General features: G+C 41.9%; 2 protein-coding genes and 1 long non-coding RNA gene across 8 annotated transcripts in view; 2 read left to right on the forward strand and 1 right to left on the reverse strand.

The window, feature by feature from the left end:
* The window catches only part of RTN4 (reticulon 4), a 46,578-nt gene extending 39,102 nt beyond the window's left edge, over positions 1-7,476 (forward strand). For all 6 annotated transcript variants that reach the window (XM_075749892.1, XM_075749893.1, XM_075749894.1 and 3 more), the window contains 4 exons: positions 3,884-3,953; positions 4,637-4,683; positions 5,927-5,985; positions 6,407-7,476. In XM_075749892.1, the coding sequence (XP_075606007.1) occupies positions 3,884-3,953; positions 4,637-4,683; positions 5,927-5,985; positions 6,407-6,449 (219 nt within the window). In that variant the 3' untranslated portion in view covers positions 6,450-7,476. The remainder of the gene's footprint in view (positions 1-3,883; positions 3,954-4,636; positions 4,684-5,926; positions 5,986-6,406) is intronic.
* The window catches only part of EML6 (EMAP like 6), a 115,358-nt gene continuing 102,909 nt past the window's right edge, over positions 7,380-19,828 (reverse strand). Inside the window, 9 exon segments of the mRNA XM_075749891.1 lie at positions 7,380-10,448; positions 12,171-12,271; positions 12,650-12,803; positions 14,035-14,138; positions 14,420-14,582; positions 15,175-15,347; positions 16,458-16,646; positions 17,888-18,002; positions 18,684-18,841. Of these exon segments, the coding sequence (XP_075606006.1) occupies positions 10,424-10,448; positions 12,171-12,271; positions 12,650-12,803; positions 14,035-14,138; positions 14,420-14,582; positions 15,175-15,347; positions 16,458-16,646; positions 17,888-18,002; positions 18,684-18,841 (1,182 nt within the window). The 3' untranslated portion in view covers positions 7,380-10,423.
* LOC142601192 (uncharacterized) lies at positions 12,765-18,822 on the forward strand. The gene is made up of 3 exons (XR_012834832.1): positions 12,765-14,372; positions 15,585-15,695; positions 18,703-18,822. It is a non-coding gene; the product is annotated as an uncharacterized LOC142601192 (long non-coding RNA).

Consider the following 19,828-nt stretch of genomic DNA (forward strand, 5'->3'; position numbering starts at 1 on the left):
CCAGGTTGGATGGGGCTTTGGGCAACCTGGGCTAGTGGAGGGTGTCCCTGCCCATGGCAGGGGGGTTGGAACTAGATGGGCTTTAAGGTCCCTTCCCACCCAAACTATGCAATGATGATCTTTGTTTATTGTGTTTTTAAGGGCATTGAGTTTCATTGTTCAAAGAAAAATTTTTGTGCTTAAGTCGTGTTTGATTAAACAACATCACAGAAAAACTTGTAGTCATAAGGTCACTTGTATTTAATAATTAAGCTCTTTGTGGTATGTTCCTTCATCTGACTTACAAGAATTTCCGCACCATTTGTTTAGAGATCACAATCCCTTTCAGTAAAGGAAGAGGAAGCAGTAAGCATCCAACTGCTGTTTCAGTTAACACTGTTTTAAAAATGAGGCCTTTCAGAGGAATTCTGTTAGAAGTAGAATTAATTCCAGTCAGAATGTCTTCAAGGCACTCTAATCACTTTTAAAATATTATGGTAACATAGGAAAGACATGTTTATTCAGCTGAACTAATTCATATCCCCTCTCTCCTTCTGACATTTAAAACATTTTATGTAGGTTAATTAGGCTAATTTATGGTAGTTGGGAGCAACCCTTATACGAAACCAGTGAATGTCAGGACAGTTCGCAAGCACAGTTACTGATTTTTGAAGAGTTTGTGCTTGAGGAGAACACCAAGATGCTGGGGGTTTATGTAATATAACGGCCCTGCTTTAAAAAAAATATCTTGGCTTGTGTAGTTTAAACATCTTCACTATAGGAAACAGCATGTTTGTGTATAATTAAAGTTACAGAGCTTTAATGTTGAAAATGTCTGCAGGTCAGTTTATTGTGTGTAATAGTTCTGGCTGTAAAATCTGTCTTGTTAAGTTTTTTTCTTTTTTATTAAATAACACTTCAGTCATAGAAGTCTTAAAATGGACTCTAAATATTTATGCAGCACAAGAAGTTCCTCACAGCTCTGAAGGAGCAATTCCAGAGGAGCCTTTGCCAGAGCCCCAGGAGAAACTGCACTTTGTCCTGATACTCAGTGATCTAGTGCTTCACCCCACTGCGCAATGGGGTTCTCTTATGACACTGGGGCACGGTTGCTTTCAATTTGTCATTGCTCAACTGATGTTTTGAGAAACAGAGCTCTTTGCTGTGTTTGAACTATTTTATAGTAAAGAAACTGATAAATGATGAGGTAGGCAAAACCTCAATTCAGTCCAGCAGATATATTGGGCTTTTTACTGGTTTATGCATCATTGTAAGGTTCAGGCTGAGCTGGGGCCCTGTGCTTCCCTTTTGTCCTGCTCTCAGTGTGTGGGAAGAGCAATATTATCTTTGTGTTCAGACATATTTCAGGTAAGCCTTTTTGCATCTGTAAGGTTCTCTGAGTTTGTGTCGTTTCTAAGGGAAAAAAAAAAAAAAAAAGACCAATATGTAAATTGAGATCAACTTCACTTAACCCGGGAGCATTGTTTTAATTGTCGGAATGGCGTGAAGAGAGGAGGTGGTGTGGGAGGGGGGTTCTGAGGTTTTTGCTGAACTCTGTTTGCTTGGATAGCCCCAGCTTTCACAGTAGCTGTCCCCTACTGACACGGCAAGAGAGGAGATGGTCTCGCTGGAGTCTGGGGTTCCCTCTCCTGCCCAGTATGAATTAAAAACTGCACGTGCAGCACAGTTTGGCCTTAGATCCTGATGCTGCTCTGGACAGACTTCAGGAGAAGCAAAGCCTGTGTCAGTGAAATGTTAACTCCTGGATTTTGATCTTGGGCCATAAATACAATGCTCACTGAACAGGATTGCATAGTTCTGATAATTGTTGGACTTTGCGATTGATTCATATCTGTTACCCCTCTGCTTACATAAACTCAGGTTTTCTGTCTTGGTCATACTCTTCAGCAATATTATTAAATGTTCACCTGACCGGGGTGGTGCCTAGCTTTGGTAATTGTGCTCACGCAGAGGAGATCTTGGATGGCTGTAAAGATGCTTTGCCGTGTGTGCTTGAAGCTGGCATATTTAGTTTACTGAATGCACAGCCTGCAAGAGAATCATTCTGAATGATTGCAGACTTGGGGGCTTTTTGCTGTGGTAAAACTTCTTGTCTTTCCTCCCTTCGCTGGGGAGGGGGACGTGCTGCGTGTGCAGACTTGCTCTGAAAGGAAAGTATTTGCTCTGTTAAAATGTCTTGTGCAAAAAGGCAGGCAGCCAGCTCTCACCCTGGCATTGCGGAGAACAGAACTGGGCCAAGGTTTGAATGAATCATGAGGGAGTTTAGAGAATTCTGCTTTATTTTTCTTGATAAACCTGCCAAAATCCTTCAGTGAGAATGCAGTTGACGGTAACGTTGCAGCCTTGTCTGAGGGTTAACTTTGTGCCTCTAGTGCTGCTTGCATCACATCCAGAAAGAACCGACAGATAGAGAACCGCATCATTTGCAATTAATCCATCTGCATTTTGAATGGGCTCAGCTTTGAATAAAGTTCTTGAAGTAAACTTCACTACAGGGGTCATGCAATTAAATTTGTATTTATTGTCATGTATTTATCTTATTGTTGGCTGTTGATTTTGTTTGGTTTGGATATTTTGCATCTTAGGATAAGCTAAAAACAGTTGTTTGGAGACATAACTTCTGAGTAACTCAGCTGTGCCCACACCCATAGTCCTTTGTGCATTTTTTTTCTTTCCAGTGCTTTGTACCCATCTTTTCCTTGCGTGTATCTCCTGCTTATCGGAGTACTTCACCTTCAGTTAGCTGTGCCCAGATCTTCCCTCCCTGATGCCAGAAGCAGCTTCCACACCATGTCTGGCTGGCTGTTGAGTGTTTTGCAGTGTCTGGCACAGAAAATAACCAGATGTGCTCAGTTGATTAAAGGGCTGGGGGTTCTCATCTGCATGCTCTACACAAGGCAAAGTGTAATTCGGTGGTTAGCAAGAAATAAGCACTGGTAAATCCACTATGCCTGACGTCCAGATCCTGGCTTCTGCTCAGTTCCTCATGGGCTGTGCAACACTAGAAGAAACTGGCTGATTTTCCTTGGGAGGAATCCTACACAGAAATAGAGCTGGCAGCCCTCGGCCCCCTCCCACCCCGGTATAGGTCAGAGGTGTGCTTGGGACACTCTCCACCTGGCAGAAAACTGAGGGCCTTGAACTTCTGCAGATCTTTGTGTGAAGCTAGCGGAGTGGAGCCTGTACAGGACAGGGGAGCTGTACAAGTGCAGCCAATGGGGGGGAGGAATGATGTCTGGGTATGAGGTAGGGGCTGGGATGCAAAGCCAGAACCAATGGTAGTGTGAGGGTGTCTGTTAACAGACAGATGGCTTTGCTTCTGCATTTGACTTACAGCCAGCTTCCATTTTATGCCACTGTTGACCCCTATATTTTTTTAAAGGAAAATATTCAATCGAGCCAACCCTGCCACGTTACCTTCCAGATAGGTGTTGTGTGTCCCGTCCCCCACCTCCAGTGTGACAGAAACCTCTGCCCAGTCTAGTCACTGGTTCATTGAGACCTTTGCTGAGCCGTAGTGTGGTTGTGATAGTTTGGTTTGTTCCATCTCTTTGAAGGGTGGGAGGTAGGAGCTGGGTTTCCCACTGTTATGAAACTTGGGATTGGAAGCGTTGAGCAGCCACCGAGCACTAACAGCTTGTGGTCACTGCTGACTGGGGCTGAATTCAGCCCAATGACCTGGACACAGGAGGCCATATATCCTATTACTAAACCCTTCAGCCATCTTTTACTCATCTCTAATTACATGAGACCGACAAGGGTAAAGTGGAGTTTGGGGCGGTTTAGTTCCGTATGTGTGTTTGGAGAAGTTCTCTCACTGCTTGAACTAGTATGTTCTTGTAAGATGGACTGTGGGCTGACGTGCTGTTTTTTTCCTTTTTAGTTTGCAGTGTTGATGTGGGTATTCACTTATGTTGGTGCCTTGTTTAATGGTCTCACATTACTGATTCTGGGTAAGTGTTTTAAATTGTAAATATCTGGCGTACAAAATAACCCTGGAAAAGCACTTAAGTCTGCTTGGTTCTGTGAGGCTATTCCTGTGTTCTCGAGAGCGTAGCAAGATGTTATACTTGTGTATCCTTTTTTCTAGGATGTTGATAACGCTGCAGAATGGATCATTTTGAATTGCAGTGTTAAATTCCTTGAGATTGCCAATTTTCCAGACATTGTATCATTTAAAAGCGTGTTGTGTTGTGCTTGTCCCTGTCAGGGTCAGCCACCCTTGAATACCATGGCTGTATTGTGACTTTGGAGGAGGTACAAACTTGGCTCTGGTTGTGTCCCACTGCAGATAGTTTCATTTCTTGTATCCCAGAGCAGGCTGGCTTCAGGTGTCACAAACCCACTGACGTCAGCAGAAGCCTAAGCATCCTTTTTGAAGAATTTGCATAACCCACAGTGAAAAAGTGAACGGTGACTAAACTTACTGTATTGTTAATGAGACCTGGCGAACAGCCCAGCTTCTCCTTAATAAGGATTATTTAAATTACTGGCCAACAGTTTTTGTACGTGGCTTTGTTGTTTCTTTTTCTTGTACTTTTTCAAAGAACTGTCAAGGTGTGAAAACTAGTCATTCTTTTACCTGAAACACCATCCCTTTTGTCAATATTTATACCTTTGATGTGCTCTTTTCCAGCTTTGATTTCGCTCTTCAGTGTTCCTGTTATTTATGAGAGACATCAGGTGAGTGTTTAGTATGATTCATTAAATGCTTTGTAAAATTAGCTCTGTTGAAGCAAAACCACAAGAGAATAAAAACAAAATTAATTTCAATCACCGAAAATCTTTAAAGCCTTAAAAACATAGGCCTTTAACCGGGAGTCAGTGCCAGGGCTAAGAGAATCAAGTTCACGGTGAAGTCCAGGCTGTGCGTGCTTTCCCCTCTTGCTTTTTGGTGGCTTCCCCAGCAAGCAGTTAGGGAAAAGGCCCAGTTAACCTGGGAGCCTTCTCTCCTCTCATCCAGATTTGGTCAGGGCTAAAGCAGCAGTAGGCACAGTGTGTTAATCCTGATGTAAGTACTTCTAAAACAGTTGCTGAAGAAACCTCTTTGGGACTGATATTCAGGATTTGTGTCCTGAGGCCCTGTGAAATTTGTAGCCCTGGCAAAACCAGGAGATGGGATATGTTCGGCACACTCGGGTGCTTCTCTTGTGGAGAGACTAACATAAAAGAAGGAGGTAAGAAGGCGACAGAATAATGTGTCCGATTAAATTGTAGCTGAGCTTGAGCAGGGACTGTCTTCAGCAGGTCGTAGCGCGGGACAGGGGGAAGCCAGCTCTGGCTTAGCAGTTCCTTCTCCTCTTTCAAAAACAACGCTGCTGACGGAGGCCAGCCTGGGACTTAGGAAGGGAGGAAGAAAGGCCTGGAGCAGATGGCGGAGCCTCTTGGGCTCGTCTCCAAGGTCCTAGGAAAGAACAAAGTATGCTGCAGCAAAAGGAAATCCTGCAGCCCTGAGGAAAGATGATGGACAATTTGTGTGGCTTAACCCGGGCTCTTCAATCCTCTTGACGAGCTGAAGGCTGCTCTCTGAAGGCGTAAGCTGTTTAACAGGCCCAGCCCACCTAAGCAGCTTTCCTTCTCCATGTTGCCCAGAGGCGGCAGAGCAGCAGACTGCCCCTCACCGAGGGCCTCGCTTGGGCACCCTCATGTTGGGGCAGCCTTGATTGGGGGGGGGGTGTGTGTGGAATGGGATAGGATATATGAATTTCTGTGGGTACTTACCCACTAGTCCCTGCTGGGGTGTGTGTTCCTGGAGCCAAACACGGGGCATCAACCTGGGGACTAAACATGGGTGAGCCCCTTCCTTCTGTCAGCTTCTTTCTGTCATGGGTAAAGCATGTCTTGGTGCGGTGCACCTCTGCCTTTGGGACAGCAGAGTAACTGTTTGTAAGAGCTGGTCTGTAACATCGGTCACCTTCTATTTCAGGCCCAAATTGACCATTATTTGGGACTTGTGAACAAAAACGTCAAAGATGCAATGGCTAAGTAAGTTGGCTTCTTTTTTTTTTTAAAATGTCTAAATAATGTTTACGGTTCTTGGTATGTGTGGGACTCCTGTGTATAACAAACAAATGCATTGCATGCACTAGCCCTGGGAGCAGAAAGGCCTTTGTTTAAATTTAGAATGGTTATGAGATCAGCTCCTTTCTTGCTGATGCTGTTGTTAAGTTAAGCCTATATTATTTCTAATAGAAATCTGTGTATTTGAGCCCATTAGTGAAACCTGACATTCTCAGCAGTTGCGATTGAGGGGGTGAATGAAGGAGAATTTGGCAGGTTTCTGAGTGTAATAATTTTGTGTTGCTGTGATAATCATCTTCACATATTGCTGGGTTTTAAGACTATGTTCACACCTATTGTTTGTTACTCAAATGCTGTTCTTTTTCCTTTTCTGTTCCTCCTGTAGGATCCAAGCAAAGATCCCTGGGTTGAAGCGCAAAACTGAGTAAAAAGCCTGAAGCAACTTATGGATAGGAAGGTCATCTTTTAAGGGGGAAGAAAAAAAATAAAAATGCTCATTTGGATTTACATGGGGAGGGTCAGGGAATAGCAAAACCCTTGACATTGCAGTGCAATTTCACAGATCTTTATTTTTTAGCGACGCAGTGTTTGAGGAAAAAAAACAAAACAAAACTGTTTTGACTGCCATGTGTTTCATCATCTTAAGTATTGTAAGCTGCTATGTATGGATCTAAAACTAATCATCTTTCTTTATCCTGTGTGCAGCACTGGCTAATACAAAAGATTTGAGACAGCTGTACATTTTGCTTCATCAGAGGTAGTCCCTGCTGCGTTCCAGAAGAGGTAGTACAGGTGGAGCGGAGGATAACACTTCCCAGTTTGTGCACTGTGTATGGTCTGTGTAGATTGATGCAGATTTTCTAAAATGAGATGTTTTAGAAGAATATATACCATTTTAGCAAGTTTTGAAAAATCTTGCCTTTTTGGTATGAGTATAGCTGTATTGTGATTTTATTGTTTTATCAATTGCCTATATATATATATATGTGTTTCACAAAGCTTAGATCTTTCAGCTGCTCCACAGTGCTTCATACTTCAGAGAATTGACTGATTGCTGGACTAGCTCCATAGCACACAAGCTTGAAAAACTAAAAATGTCTCTGTAAACACTAGCATCTGTTTAAAATAACGAGAGAAATGAACAAAGGAACCTCTACATATATTAAGAGAAAATTACAGCATACGCTTTGTTGCACAAATGTAGACAGCAAATAATTCTACAGTCTCTCAAACTCTGATAATCTGTGGACCGAATATCTAATGCTGCAAATGTTGTTTGGAAACTTAAAACCTTGTTATGCAGGAAATGATAAATGAAAAATTATACACTTGCAGTTTAAGCTGTATTGAACTAAGTCTGTGGAATGCATTGTGAAATGTAAAAAAAAAAACCAACACCAACCACAAAACAAAAAAGCAAAAAAAAAAAAAAAACAACCCCAACCAAAACCCCAAGTATCAATAAAGCTTATAGACATAAAATAATATCGGTATTTTGCTTTCTTGAGGCAAGTTTAATATATTTGTGTTTATTTTGAGTTCATCGTGATTAAATATCCATTGTACATGGTGGTGGAAATAGTTTGTCAGACGTATAGCAATGTGAGTAGGTGGACTTTTCATGATACCTTTTCTTTTCATATGTGCAGTGTGAAGCAGTTTGTTCAGTTCCAGTGACAGCTTTGACGTCCCAAATAGCCACGTCAGCCGGTGATGCTCAGTTTGGCGCGTAGCTCTTGTAGTGCAGTGAGGAAGCCTCCCTCGGTGCCACGTACTGAAGGCTCCTGTTGTTAGCGCTGCCAACTGCACCAACAGCCCAGTGACACGGGGGGGGTGACAGTGTCAGACACCACCGAAGCATTGTGAGTTGGTGATTGAAAATGGTGACAGATGAAATTTTAGATTCTGCTAAAGGTCCTTGGTTTCTTTTATTTTTTGAAACACTAACGTATGATGCCATATTCTAGTTGGAAGGCAATTGTTAAAGCAAGTCCCAGTAATCTCTTCAGATTGACTTGTTGACTCTGATTTAAGAGCTGGACATTGAAAACTCATATCCAAATTTATTTGAGACAGACTTTAAATTAATGGCACCTTGACCATTGAAAAATAAATTCATGCACTACTATTGTAGTTTACAGTATAATACATCATTACTTCTGAACAATTTATACATAAAGCCAAACCATATATAAACATACAAATTTTAAGTGTTTTCCTGACAGACACTATTGCTTTAAGATATTTTTCACATCACCATTTATTAATTCATTCTGCCACGCAACTGGTTTTATTTGGGATACAATCAATGTGAAAGGAAGGCAAACATCATTACAACATAGGCAAAGAAGGTGCTTACTGACATCACCACCTAACGTGATTACATTATTTGATCAAGAAGGTTTCTTTAAAAAAAAGACTGCATAGGGACTCTTATTGTGTATCTGACAAACTGATCTTCTGTATAGTAATATAAGGCATTAATAAATTCAATTTTAAAAAAAGGTGATTCTTTGAGGTTGCTGAAGCACTTTTGTGTGTTAAATGTACATGATCCACTCTTTTAACTGGATATTTGTTGCATCCAACAGCTACCTTTTTATGCAGTGGGCATCAGAAGTGGATTGGCAGGAAGTTTCCACAGTTCAAAATTATATTTTCCTGAACTGGGACTAAAGCGCACTATTTAACATTTCTTTTCAAAGACTACATGTAAGTCTAAATGTTTTATTTTGGCCTTTATTTCTTTTGATTAACAAACACTCTCTTTAAAAGAAAGGTAATTTCAAAATACAGATGTTGTTCCATGCCAGAAATCTCAAAACTAATTTGTTTTGATACTGCCCACATTTTCTGTTCCTTTCTAAACAGTTTAATTGGAAAAAGTTGAACTTACTTTTTCTTTCTCCTATTCCACCATCCTTGTAGTTTTTGGTTTTGCCAAAATGCTCGTTAACAAATGTTGAACGGCTTTACTTGCCTTTTGTGAACATCTGCTCGTGGTCTCTGCTTCCATGTGGAGGCAACTCTCCTTCCCTCTCAGCTGCCTGCTGCCCCATGACCCCACAGCCCAGTCACAGACAAGGGGGCTGCATGAGAAGCGATGATGGAGAGAGGCATCCGGATTTCACAAAGATTATGCTTCTCTCAAGGATAGGTAAATTTTATGGTGTCAGAGTGATTTATGGTCTACTTAGCAGCAGCATGGGACTAGCTGCCTGCGGGGGGGAGGTACACGCAGTCCCTGCTAGTGATGTACCTGGCATTCCCAAACATCAGGCTGGATGTCCTCAGGAAGCCCCTCCAGAATGGGAAATAGTGATTCTTGGAGGCCTTCGAGCCACCAAGCCTAAATAAATACCCTAGATGGCCACTACCTGCGGAAGTAGTTACCTGTAAAGCACATTTCCCCACAAACAGAGGAGTGCAGGAACACTTGGGGAACAACTTCCTCATTATCTGTGTTAAAATTTCTTTAACCAGATCTCTCCCTACTCTACTCACCGTTTGGGTTAAGCTTCCAATTCTGGCTGCAGTCAAGCTACCGTCACGAACCAATTGTGAACAGCTTACCAAGAGGTGTAATGCCATCAGGAATTAGTCCTTAGAACAGCGCATAGCTTCTTGCTCTCGGAAATATTTTGGAATTCACTTGTGAAGGTATTAAAAAACCAAAGCAGAAAACAGGGATAAATGTAAGTACATGTCTGGAAAAGGGGTTAATGGTTAGCCCTCCTCTGTGTGAAAGTTATAGCACCGTATGTTGAAAGCAATTGGTGGGAGGCAAGACTGTAGCCCATACTACTGGAAAATTATTCAAAGGCACTTCATGGATAGAAAATTTTGCCAAATATATATTTAAAAATAAAATGGACTTAAAAAAAAGGATAGTTTGCTCCTTCGATTACTGAAAGCTGAAGTGTGAAAACCCCAGCATGCTCATTAAAAGCTTGCAGTTTTACTCAGTGCAGCAAATTTGAGTTTTAAGAGTTTTAAGCAGGTGTGGTTAAAACCCACCAACTTTCTTGAACAAACGTTCAAGCCATAAATTTTGAAATTACGCAAATTTAAGGGCCCAGCATTTTTGCAGTGTGCTCCCTCTTCAGACAGGGTTTGAATAACACAGTATTAGGCAAAAGCAGCTTTGTGAGCGAACTGTTCATCACTTTGGCCTACCCGGGTTACAAAACGATTCCCTTTCAAACTTCAGCTTCCTTCTCAAGGATACTGGTCTTGCAAATGCAAGACCACATTCACGTTCAGTAAATTCATATGAGTAATCTGAAAATGCGTAATCCATGCAGCATCATATGGAAATTAGAGCAGCCGAAGGGGTAGAGGCAATTCGTGGCTGTCCAGTCCAGAGCAGTCACTTGGTGGTGGCAGTAACAGCAGTCTCCTTTCAAAGACATCGCCATACAAATACACTACAAAGAAATTTAACAGAGAGCATCAGTATTTTTCTGAGTAACATGATCACAGAATCATTAAGGTTGGAAAAGACCGCCAAGATCATCAAGTTCAACCTTCAGCATATCATAGTAAGAAAGAGAGACAGGCTGCGTTAAATAATACACACATGGCTTCACCAGCAAAAAACAACGTTGCGCCCTGGAGTTGCTCAACACATACCAACACGCAAACGCATTTCCTTTTCTAAGGAGAGAGTTAAAGCATGGGAACAGGTGCGCACGCGCGTGTGCATGTGTGTGTGAAGACTTGGAGGTTGGAAATGCTATTATTGTACTCTGTATAGTTACACTTTGAATCAAGAAATCCTCAGCATAACTACTGTCAAAAATTAAGGCATCTGATTTTTCTGAGCTTATGTAACTTCTAGCCTGCTGCTGGAGAGCTGAGGTATGCGCAGCCTTTGTTCCTATGCAGCCACTTCCTGCTCTCCCACTGTGCACCGCGTTTTTCAAAGAAAAAAACACTTCCCCCCCCCCTTTTCCCCTAAAGTGGAAAATTAAAACGTGTATTTTACAGGGGACTAAATCTGAAGAACAGCTTATCTTGTGCAATGGGAGGCGAGCTAAATTGACTGCAGGGTGTTGAGCAAACTGCAGGTAACACCAGTACCTGTGCTGAAGGCTTACTGAGTGGAGCCTAGCGTCACTAAAGACAGACATGAGTTTTCTGCTTCTAGAAAAGATGCGCAATCTCATGCACTGGCACCATTGACTCAATCGTGCGGTCTCTGGCTTGTATTTTTCCTGCCAAGTAAGCAGTTACAAATACCTGGTTCTTGAATGTGGCTTCCTGATACCTGCTCCTGTGAGAATTTGTGCCCTTTTGTTTCCTACCTTGTTGCTTTTCAGTCTTCAAGTTTTGCATTTCGCTCTTCAAAAAGTCTCTTGCATTTTGTGTTTAACCACATTTAGTTTTTGTTCCTCATCTTTCTGCTCCTTGTTACGCTTGACAATAGCGTCCTCTACTTCTGCTGGAAACTCAAATAGACTTGGGGGGGTGAGGGTGGAAGGGCATCTGTCAGGAATCACGTGTATGCACGCGCACACGCGCACTATTACTTTTTTTGGTTTGGTTGGGGGTGGGTTTTGGGTTTTTTTTTGGTAGGGGAAAAAAACCCACCCCAACACAAGCTTAGGGTACCTTTCAAGAAGCCTCCTGTTACTCGAAATGTCTTTCTAAATCTGTCTATCCTTCTGTTCAGCCGGAATTCCTGTCCTCCCCTTTGCTGGGTGGGAGCTATTCAGTTATTTTTGTGTGACTGACACCCCCGCCAGCTGTCTGCCCGATCTAAATGTTCTTCAGACACTGGAGCGGTTCCTGTGCCAGCAGCTGGGGCTCCTTCAGCTACCTCTTGGTGGCTCAGAGGCTGCGAGGTCCGTGCCGGCCCCCACAGCTAAGTGTGCCCTCTCACAGCGAGGAAGGGAAGCTGAGGAGCTACACACAGATGCCTGGTGGTTTACCCCGTAGAGATGGCCTTGTGAATGGTGCCAAGGTGGCAGGGGAAATCAGTGCAGTGACCATAAAATACGGCAATTCCAGAGTAAGCAAAACAAGCTAAAACTGTCACATCAGCAGGCTTCAATGAATGCAGGGTGGACCAAGAAAGGTGTTAAATGTATTGCTGTGGGTTTGGAATAGAACATTTTTGATCATCATAAAAATAAGCAAGCGGTTACCTGCAGTCATCTCCTCCTGTACTTATAACGTACTTGTCATCATGAGAGAAGCGTATGTTGGTGACATGCGCAGAGTGCCCAAAATACCGCTTGTGCTTGGCCTGTTGGAAAAACAACAGAAAGTAGTGTGGCATTACAAAGCGACAAAGTTGCCTTGTGAGCGCAGACAAAAAAAATCACATCCCCAGCAGTACTGTTGTGTGTGGGCCCACAGTCATCCCAACTCGGCACCTGATTCTGTGCATTGTGTCCTCCCTGGTTCTTGGACAGTGGCTGCCCTGTCACCTGCGAGCTGTTCTCCTGGGGACAGCCGTGCTGCCGCACAACTGACTCCCCCGCTCCCGCAGCCAGCACTGGCAGGGAGCAGCCTGGAGATGACCTGTTGTCTGTGCCATTTGGACGCCTTAAAAATTGTATGCTAAGGAATTTGAACGTGGAGAAAAGCACGCTGTTTAGATTAAAATAAAATACCCACTTACAAATTTTTCTGTGCATGGGAAATCAAACAGTTTCACCAGACCAAAGTCATCTCCTGTGACTATATTTAGGCCAGCATGGGTCACACAGGCACAATTGACATCTGCTTTATCTGCATTTCGCGGCCAAATTCCAATGACTTCATCTCCAAGAATGCTGTTCCAAAACCAAGTTAAAAAAAAAAAAAAAAAAAAAGCATTAGACCATAATAAGGCTCACTTGCTGCTGCTCTCTTTCACAGCATGGTGAGGCAACCCAGCCCAGTAAGAAAAAAATTGCTGTCTTTAAAGTCTTTTCCCTCTAAATCACTGCACTAAATGTGATCTCATCATGGAGAACGTCACAAGAATGCATCTTTTTTTGTGTGGCTCTTCAACCACCTCTATCCATACACCCTCAGGTTTATCTCCTGTGAAACCCCTCACACCAATTTACACAAACAGCTCACACAGCTGTGTTCTCCTCCTTTCCTGATGGACACGTGTGCACCTTCCCACAGTGATTTTCTGACAGCAGTGTTCTCTTAGCCACAAGTTCTTGAATGAGGGAATGCTTGTTTGAATATAGAATATTTCTTAAAATAGCTGTTCTCCCCCCATAGTTTAAGTTCCTGTATAATCCTTCCTATTTCCCCACATATTAACTGTCAGATGCATCTGTTCCACTCCCACAATGTCTCTCTCTCAAGACTCCTTAGAACTGAGTAATTTGGGACAGATTTTTACGCTTGCTTGATAGCAGAGCAGTAAGAGTAGGAGGATTCTCACTTACCTTCTCCTGCAAACCTGCCTGTATTACCACCCACTGTTTGCTGTCAGATCTGCTTTTGGCCTGTTCCACTCTCTACCATAAGAGCACAGCCTTAGTTTTGTGATCGTGTTGGGAGGGTCCTATATAAATCCACGTCAGTAAATACATTTTAATGATACCCACAACTTCCTTAATACAATCGGCTCAGTTTTCATGCCTCCTATGCTGCCTGTGTTTGCTGACACGGGATAAGGTAGGGCCTCCACCAGCGTGCCAATCGCAGTGACGCTTTAAGTGACACAAAACCAGGTGAGGGGCCGTGCACCTCCCTGTTGGGAAGCCTGGGACAAACAGCAACAAGACGCTGCAGATATATGACAGACAGTCCTCAGGACTACTACAGTAGTAATTACTACAGACACCAACCAGCTACAACTGTATTTAAAAAAACCCAAAACCGCGTGTAAGATAGAGCCTTGAGGAAGGGCAGTGTTTGTGTGCTCGTGTGCACTCTCTCAGGTTTGCCAAACCCTGGGGACATTTCATTTGGTTTATGCAATCTGACCTTGTGATCTGACCTTAGTTCTGTACTACACCTGTCCCCGACCAGGCAGGGCGTCGATCTTCAGTTTTTTACCTTGTCCATGTGGCCCAAGTGATCTTTTCTATTAAAGCAGGATCTGTTATTTGCTTTCCTAGTGGTACCTCATGAACTTGACGCTTATAGGCACCCGTTGATACCTGAAAGTAAGAAAGGAAAAAGCTAGTGACTTTGCCATAAATACATAATTTTCTTTATTTATAAGATTTCCAGTAGTAATAGTCTCAACAGTTTTTTTCAGGAAATAAACATCTAGGATAAAATTTCTCTTTTTTCCTAATTTTAGATCTAGGGGCACCTTGAAATTCAGACTAACTTTGGAAAGCCTCCCTCACCCTTTCTTACCTCCATCTTGTTGTTATGGCTGATAAGAGGTGAGTCACAGTAAACACAAACACACACGGGCCTACCTGAGACGTACCTGAATGTACCTGCTGTCTGCAGAAAAATCCATCTGTAGGACAAAGCTTGCAATATCTTTGCAGTAACCTATTCGGTTCAGGGTTGTACCTTGAGTGAGATCGTAAAAATCTACAGTATGTTCTTGTGACCCCACTGCCAAAAACCTGTTATCTGGGCTGATCCTAGACAATAAAACAGGGAATGGGGATAATGTTTACTGTTTCTGTGCAAGATTGTCTTTTGCTTCTCATGTTAACACAAGAGAACAAATTTCTTTTACTGGAAAACAAGAAAAAACTTCTCTCAAAGCAAGACTGAATCAAAACCAAACCTTGATGCTTAAACAGATGAGGAGATTGAGGACATTGTATGTAGCTGACTGATGTTAATATTGCACTTGCATAAAGTGCACAACACAGCATGCAGAGTAATACTAATCCTCTGTGAAAAAGCAAAAGGAATTTTTAAATGGACTATAATATTAATTCCCATAATCACAACTCCACGGTGTACAAATTACTAGCTATATTCAAAGTGGATATAACAGAATTAATCACAGAAAAAATAAATTGTGTGGTATATAAGATATATAAGCTTTAAGTATACGTAAATACAAGCTTTAGGTATATGTAAAACCACTGGTCAGCCAGTAAAGGCATTTCATGATTTCACGCAGATTTCAACAAATATGGAGTTACTTGGAACTTGATAGACTTTTTCATGAGTAAGGGCTGCTGCGTATTTAGAGAACTTCAGCTGAAATTTCTGACATACCTGATATCCTGAATTGCAGACTTCCTGTCTCGCTTTTTGCCCCAAACCTTAAGGCTGTTTACAAGTAAAATAACAAATTCTCCATTCTTCATGCCGATCGCAACCATTTCACCGTCAGGACTGTACGCGGCACATCTTGCTGGATGACCTAGATTCACTTTGTTCAGCAGTTTCTGTATTAACAAAAGCAATAGGCTCATACCTCCCCTGGAGAAAGCTACCAAGCACATGGAAAGTTTCCAAACACTAAGTATAAAAGTCACATATTAAAAACAAATTGTCTATAGTTTTCTCTAAATATAAATCTGAAATTTCACATTAAAAATCACATCCCACCAGGCATATGTTACAAAACAGGCTTCAAAATATAGATCTAATTCAGATGGGAGTTTACATCTATCTTGTTGCAGGGTGACTTCAAGTTTTACACCAGAAAGAATATTATTTAGCAGAAAAGGCTGAAAGACCAACCTATTTTGTTTGAAAGGTGATTTTGATAGCTTCCACAACTGCTGCTCAGGGTAGGTTTTTCCCATTTGATTTGCTATGTGAGAACATGCTAGAATGCTCTTGTGTCTTCACTGATCTGATTGTGTTTAGAATATATTCATTTTCGATATTAAAAACTATCCCTGTTAGCTCAAGTAACTACCTTTTGAAAAGGTTTATGTAGGCTAGCATAAGCAGAAACCTTTTTGTTATTTTTTAAAAAATGTTTTATCTGGGTTGGTTTGTTGGTTTTTTTTTTAAATGGTGGTGGTTATGCAATTTGACTTGGGGAAAAAACCCTGAAGTACACAGATATAACCTGATGGGTTCTAAAGAAAGGCTGGAAAAAGGAGGGAGCTGAGCGTGCCAGTAAGGCAGGCTTATTGTCAGGGTCTGTGCATTAGTCAGTGACAGGACAATCCGTGTCACCCAGTCTGTCAGCATGGCATTAAAATGCTTCCTTAATCCATGCCAGCCTGCACTTTTAGATCAAAATAAGCAATACGCAACAAAAGGCACTCCATCAGCACGAATGCTTTTAAATAACTGCATTTCTCTGCAAATTGGTTGCTTTTGGAAAGAGCAGCATGCTACCTCACCAAGGATTTACCTTCTCACTTCGCCACATAGCAGAAAAAAAAAAAAGAACCGTACCAAAATGGAAGAAAAATGCTCCTCTCTACATGGCTGCTCAAAGGTGTCGCATAGCTGGCACATCGTACAGACGGAAAAAATCCATGCTGGTATACAATGATCATTTATAATCATATGCTTTTCAATGTAGCGATACTCACTTTGTCAGACAGGTCCCAGATTCGTGCTGTTCCATCATTACTTGCAGAGATAAATATGTCTTTTGAGGGGTGAGTGGCCAAGCCCCAGATTTCCCCTTCCATGTGACAGTCAATCAACAAGTTTGAAGCAGCATTTTTTTCTCCTACTTCAAGGATTTCTCCATCTTTTGTTCCCACTAAAATTTTCCCCTGTTTGTAGCCAAAAAAAAAAGAACGAGAGATGGGCTGTCAGTGTAACAGACAGAATATCAATAGCAGGAAAGTACCGACGTATTGCAGAAGTATCTGTGATAACTTATCCCCATTTATACTGCTTGTTCATGCAGCATCTTAAGAACAGCAGAGTAAAACACTGACACTTTCACAGCTCGAGAACAATACCATGTTCTGGTGTTACTGTCAAGTGACTGCGGTGGATATTCATCCTGCCATTAAGGATTTTAGTTCAGATCAAAGTATTTACATCCCAGCTGGCAAAGCATGGTTCTCATACCTCTGAGGTGACTAAACGTAATTTTGAGGCAATAATAAAAAAATTAAACAGGGATTTAGGCTCAGTTAGACTGTCGAAGAGCAGTAAGACCTCTACTCTAGCCATGCTGTCATTGTCTAAACTGCAAAAGCTTTCTCAGCAAATACTTGGAAAAAGCTTAAATAGATACAGTTTGGAATTGGTTAATGGCTACTTGATCAGAAACACAAAACAACATTTCTCAGTAGTGCTGTTATCAAAGAGCATGTCAAGTTCCAGAGACTTGATATACAAAGTTAAATGGGAACCATTTCATGAAGTGTTAGGTTGGACAGATTCCCATCACATGAAGTAACACTCTTGCATCATCATGCGTTCCTTTTGTGACATTTACAAGTACCATTTAGACACGTGCAAGAGTGATTTTAGCCCCTCAAATTACTCAGTTATTTCTATTGCTTTCCACTTGACCAAAACTTAAAGTCAATCAGTAGTTCTCTGTGGAAACTTGGTTTATTAGTGGCTTTAAAAATAAATAAATAAATTTTTAAAAAAGGTAGGATCCAGTCTGCCTAACTGAAGCACCTAAACTGTGCCTGCATTTCACAAGCAAACCTTGTAAAGTAGGTACCAAAGTTCCTTTTGTCATTTGAAAAGAAAGGCAGAAGGCAAGGTCCCACCTGGTGAAATATGTTCCTACACTTAGCATTGTCCTTCAAAGGCCTTTCCCTCTCCTTGCTGACGAGAGGAAAGGCAGGCAGTAAGCATCAGAAACACGATCCTCATGCAGTTCAAAGCCCATCACTGAGCTCAGGAAGACAAGGAAGGAATTGTCACTCCGTAGGCTGACAAAGCCCCCTCCCATAACTTTACAAAAGTCTTCTCCCCCGTGTCTCCCACCCAACCTCCACCAGTGATCTGTGCGAAAGCGGAACATCTGCTCCGTCAGCTCACTTACTTTTCCTCTGCAGACGGAGCGCACACACTCAATGAGCTGGCCTGTCTCAAGCTGAAACGCTCGGCACCGCTTCATTTCTTGATCCCATAGCTTGACAGCTCCCCCTTCTTTAGTGCTGAAAATAAGTTTGTTGCGTTACCCAGGTGTCTCCTCCTCCACTGGCTATCCCATATGTAAATCCCATCAGTAGTCTTCTCATTAAATAATAAAACATACATTGAATCACCTTCTACTGTATATAAAGACACCTCACTATTGTGTAATGGAAAGTAAATAATAAAAATCTAAATGCTGGCACACTTCATGTTTTAAACAATATCATGCCTAATTTGTAAAAACCAAATTGTTCTTTTGTCACTTCATCTCAAAACTCTGTCACTGAGATAAGCTTGGCAAATATGTTACTTCTGGTAAATCGAAGAACTTACTAATCACAGTCTCCCCTGGGAGAGGTTGTCTGTAGTTTGACAGAGTTAACAAATTAAGAGAAACCCACTTATGTCAGGCTGGCAGGAGCTCAGGCGACAAGGAGCTTATACAGGTGTTTGTATCAATTGCTAAGTTGAGGTTCCATATGTCCTTTGCACATAACGTGCATTGCTCGAGCATCCTACTTGTTTGTCCTTTACTTACTATGACACCTGGGCAGGTTATGTAAAATTTAGATTGAAACTGCTACAGTGCAGATACCATTTATCTCTGGGAAGCGTTGTGTATGTCTGGAATATTGGATAAATACAAAATAGCGTATGAGAGACACAAAAGTTGTGCACTTTAGGACGATTGTGTGTCTTACGGTCTCTCCTTCCCTCCAGTAACAATGAGTCCATCTCGAAGAGTCGTGTACATTGTAAACACCGGCCCCGTGTGAGCTTTTGCCACAAGTCGAATCAGAAAATGGTCCTTCCAGACGTAGACATCTCCATTTATGGCACCAGTAAATGTAAGGTTATTCTGCAACAAACAGCAATGATCTCTGATATAGTAAATACCTTAGCAGTTCTGTTCAGCTTGAATTAAAATTCTTCTAGCTACTGAATTTCCTGGAAAAAGTAATCTATGCAATGAATGTAGGAATTAAACCTGTTTGCATCAAGAGGATGAGTTTAATGAATGTAATGACTGCACTCTAATGGTGTTTCTCTGAGATGTTATAAATGACGTGGGTCCCAGTGCAGGGCACATTCACCTCATGCATCCCATCTCAGGATCTTTCAGATGCATATACTTTGTCACGTCTCCTGCTAGGGAGATGGACGGCAGGTTACCGCTACCGCATTTTAAGTGATGTTTCTTTCTTCTTTGAGTATGTGTCAGTGAGAATCTCAGTATAGATGACTGGCAAGCAGTATCTTCAAGACGTTGAAAATAAAGCGAATAAACTTAAATGCAGAACTAACTCAACCTGATAATCTACTTCAGGCACCAGAGCAATGGCATAATTTCTCAGAAAAGCCATGAAACTCCTCCATGGAGCAAACTGGTCAGGGACTCCCTGAGGAATGGGAAAAGGTAGTGAGCATTCTGCATTGCAAACGCTCTTCTGGAGCATGCTCTGTTAAATGGAAAAGCTTGCCTAAAGAACTAAAGATGGTCTGACCTTGAAGTCCACTGACTCTGCAATAATAGATACAAGGAAAAATGGTGAGTGAACCCTTTTGACAGGGGTTCAAAGGAAAGTCTCACGTTCGGCAATAAACAGCAATGGTGTCTTTTGAAGGAACTGAGGGAAAGAAGCCCCACAATGACTTACCACCATTCAGGACAAAAATTTACTGTGGCTGTATCCCAGCACAACCTGCTGACTTCGACATTAAATGGACCTGGATGAAAATGAATGAGGTCCATGGATACACGAAGAAGCAGAGAGTGTGTGTACAGCCCTAGTCCATTGAAAGCAGTTTACTCACGCTCCTGTGACACAAACTCGTACTTCCAAGT

This window comes from Balearica regulorum, chromosome 3, assembly GCF_011004875.1.
Source record: "Balearica regulorum gibbericeps isolate bBalReg1 chromosome 3, bBalReg1.pri, whole genome shotgun sequence".
In the NCBI taxonomy this organism is placed as follows: Eukaryota; Metazoa; Chordata; class Aves; order Gruiformes; family Gruidae; genus Balearica; species Balearica regulorum.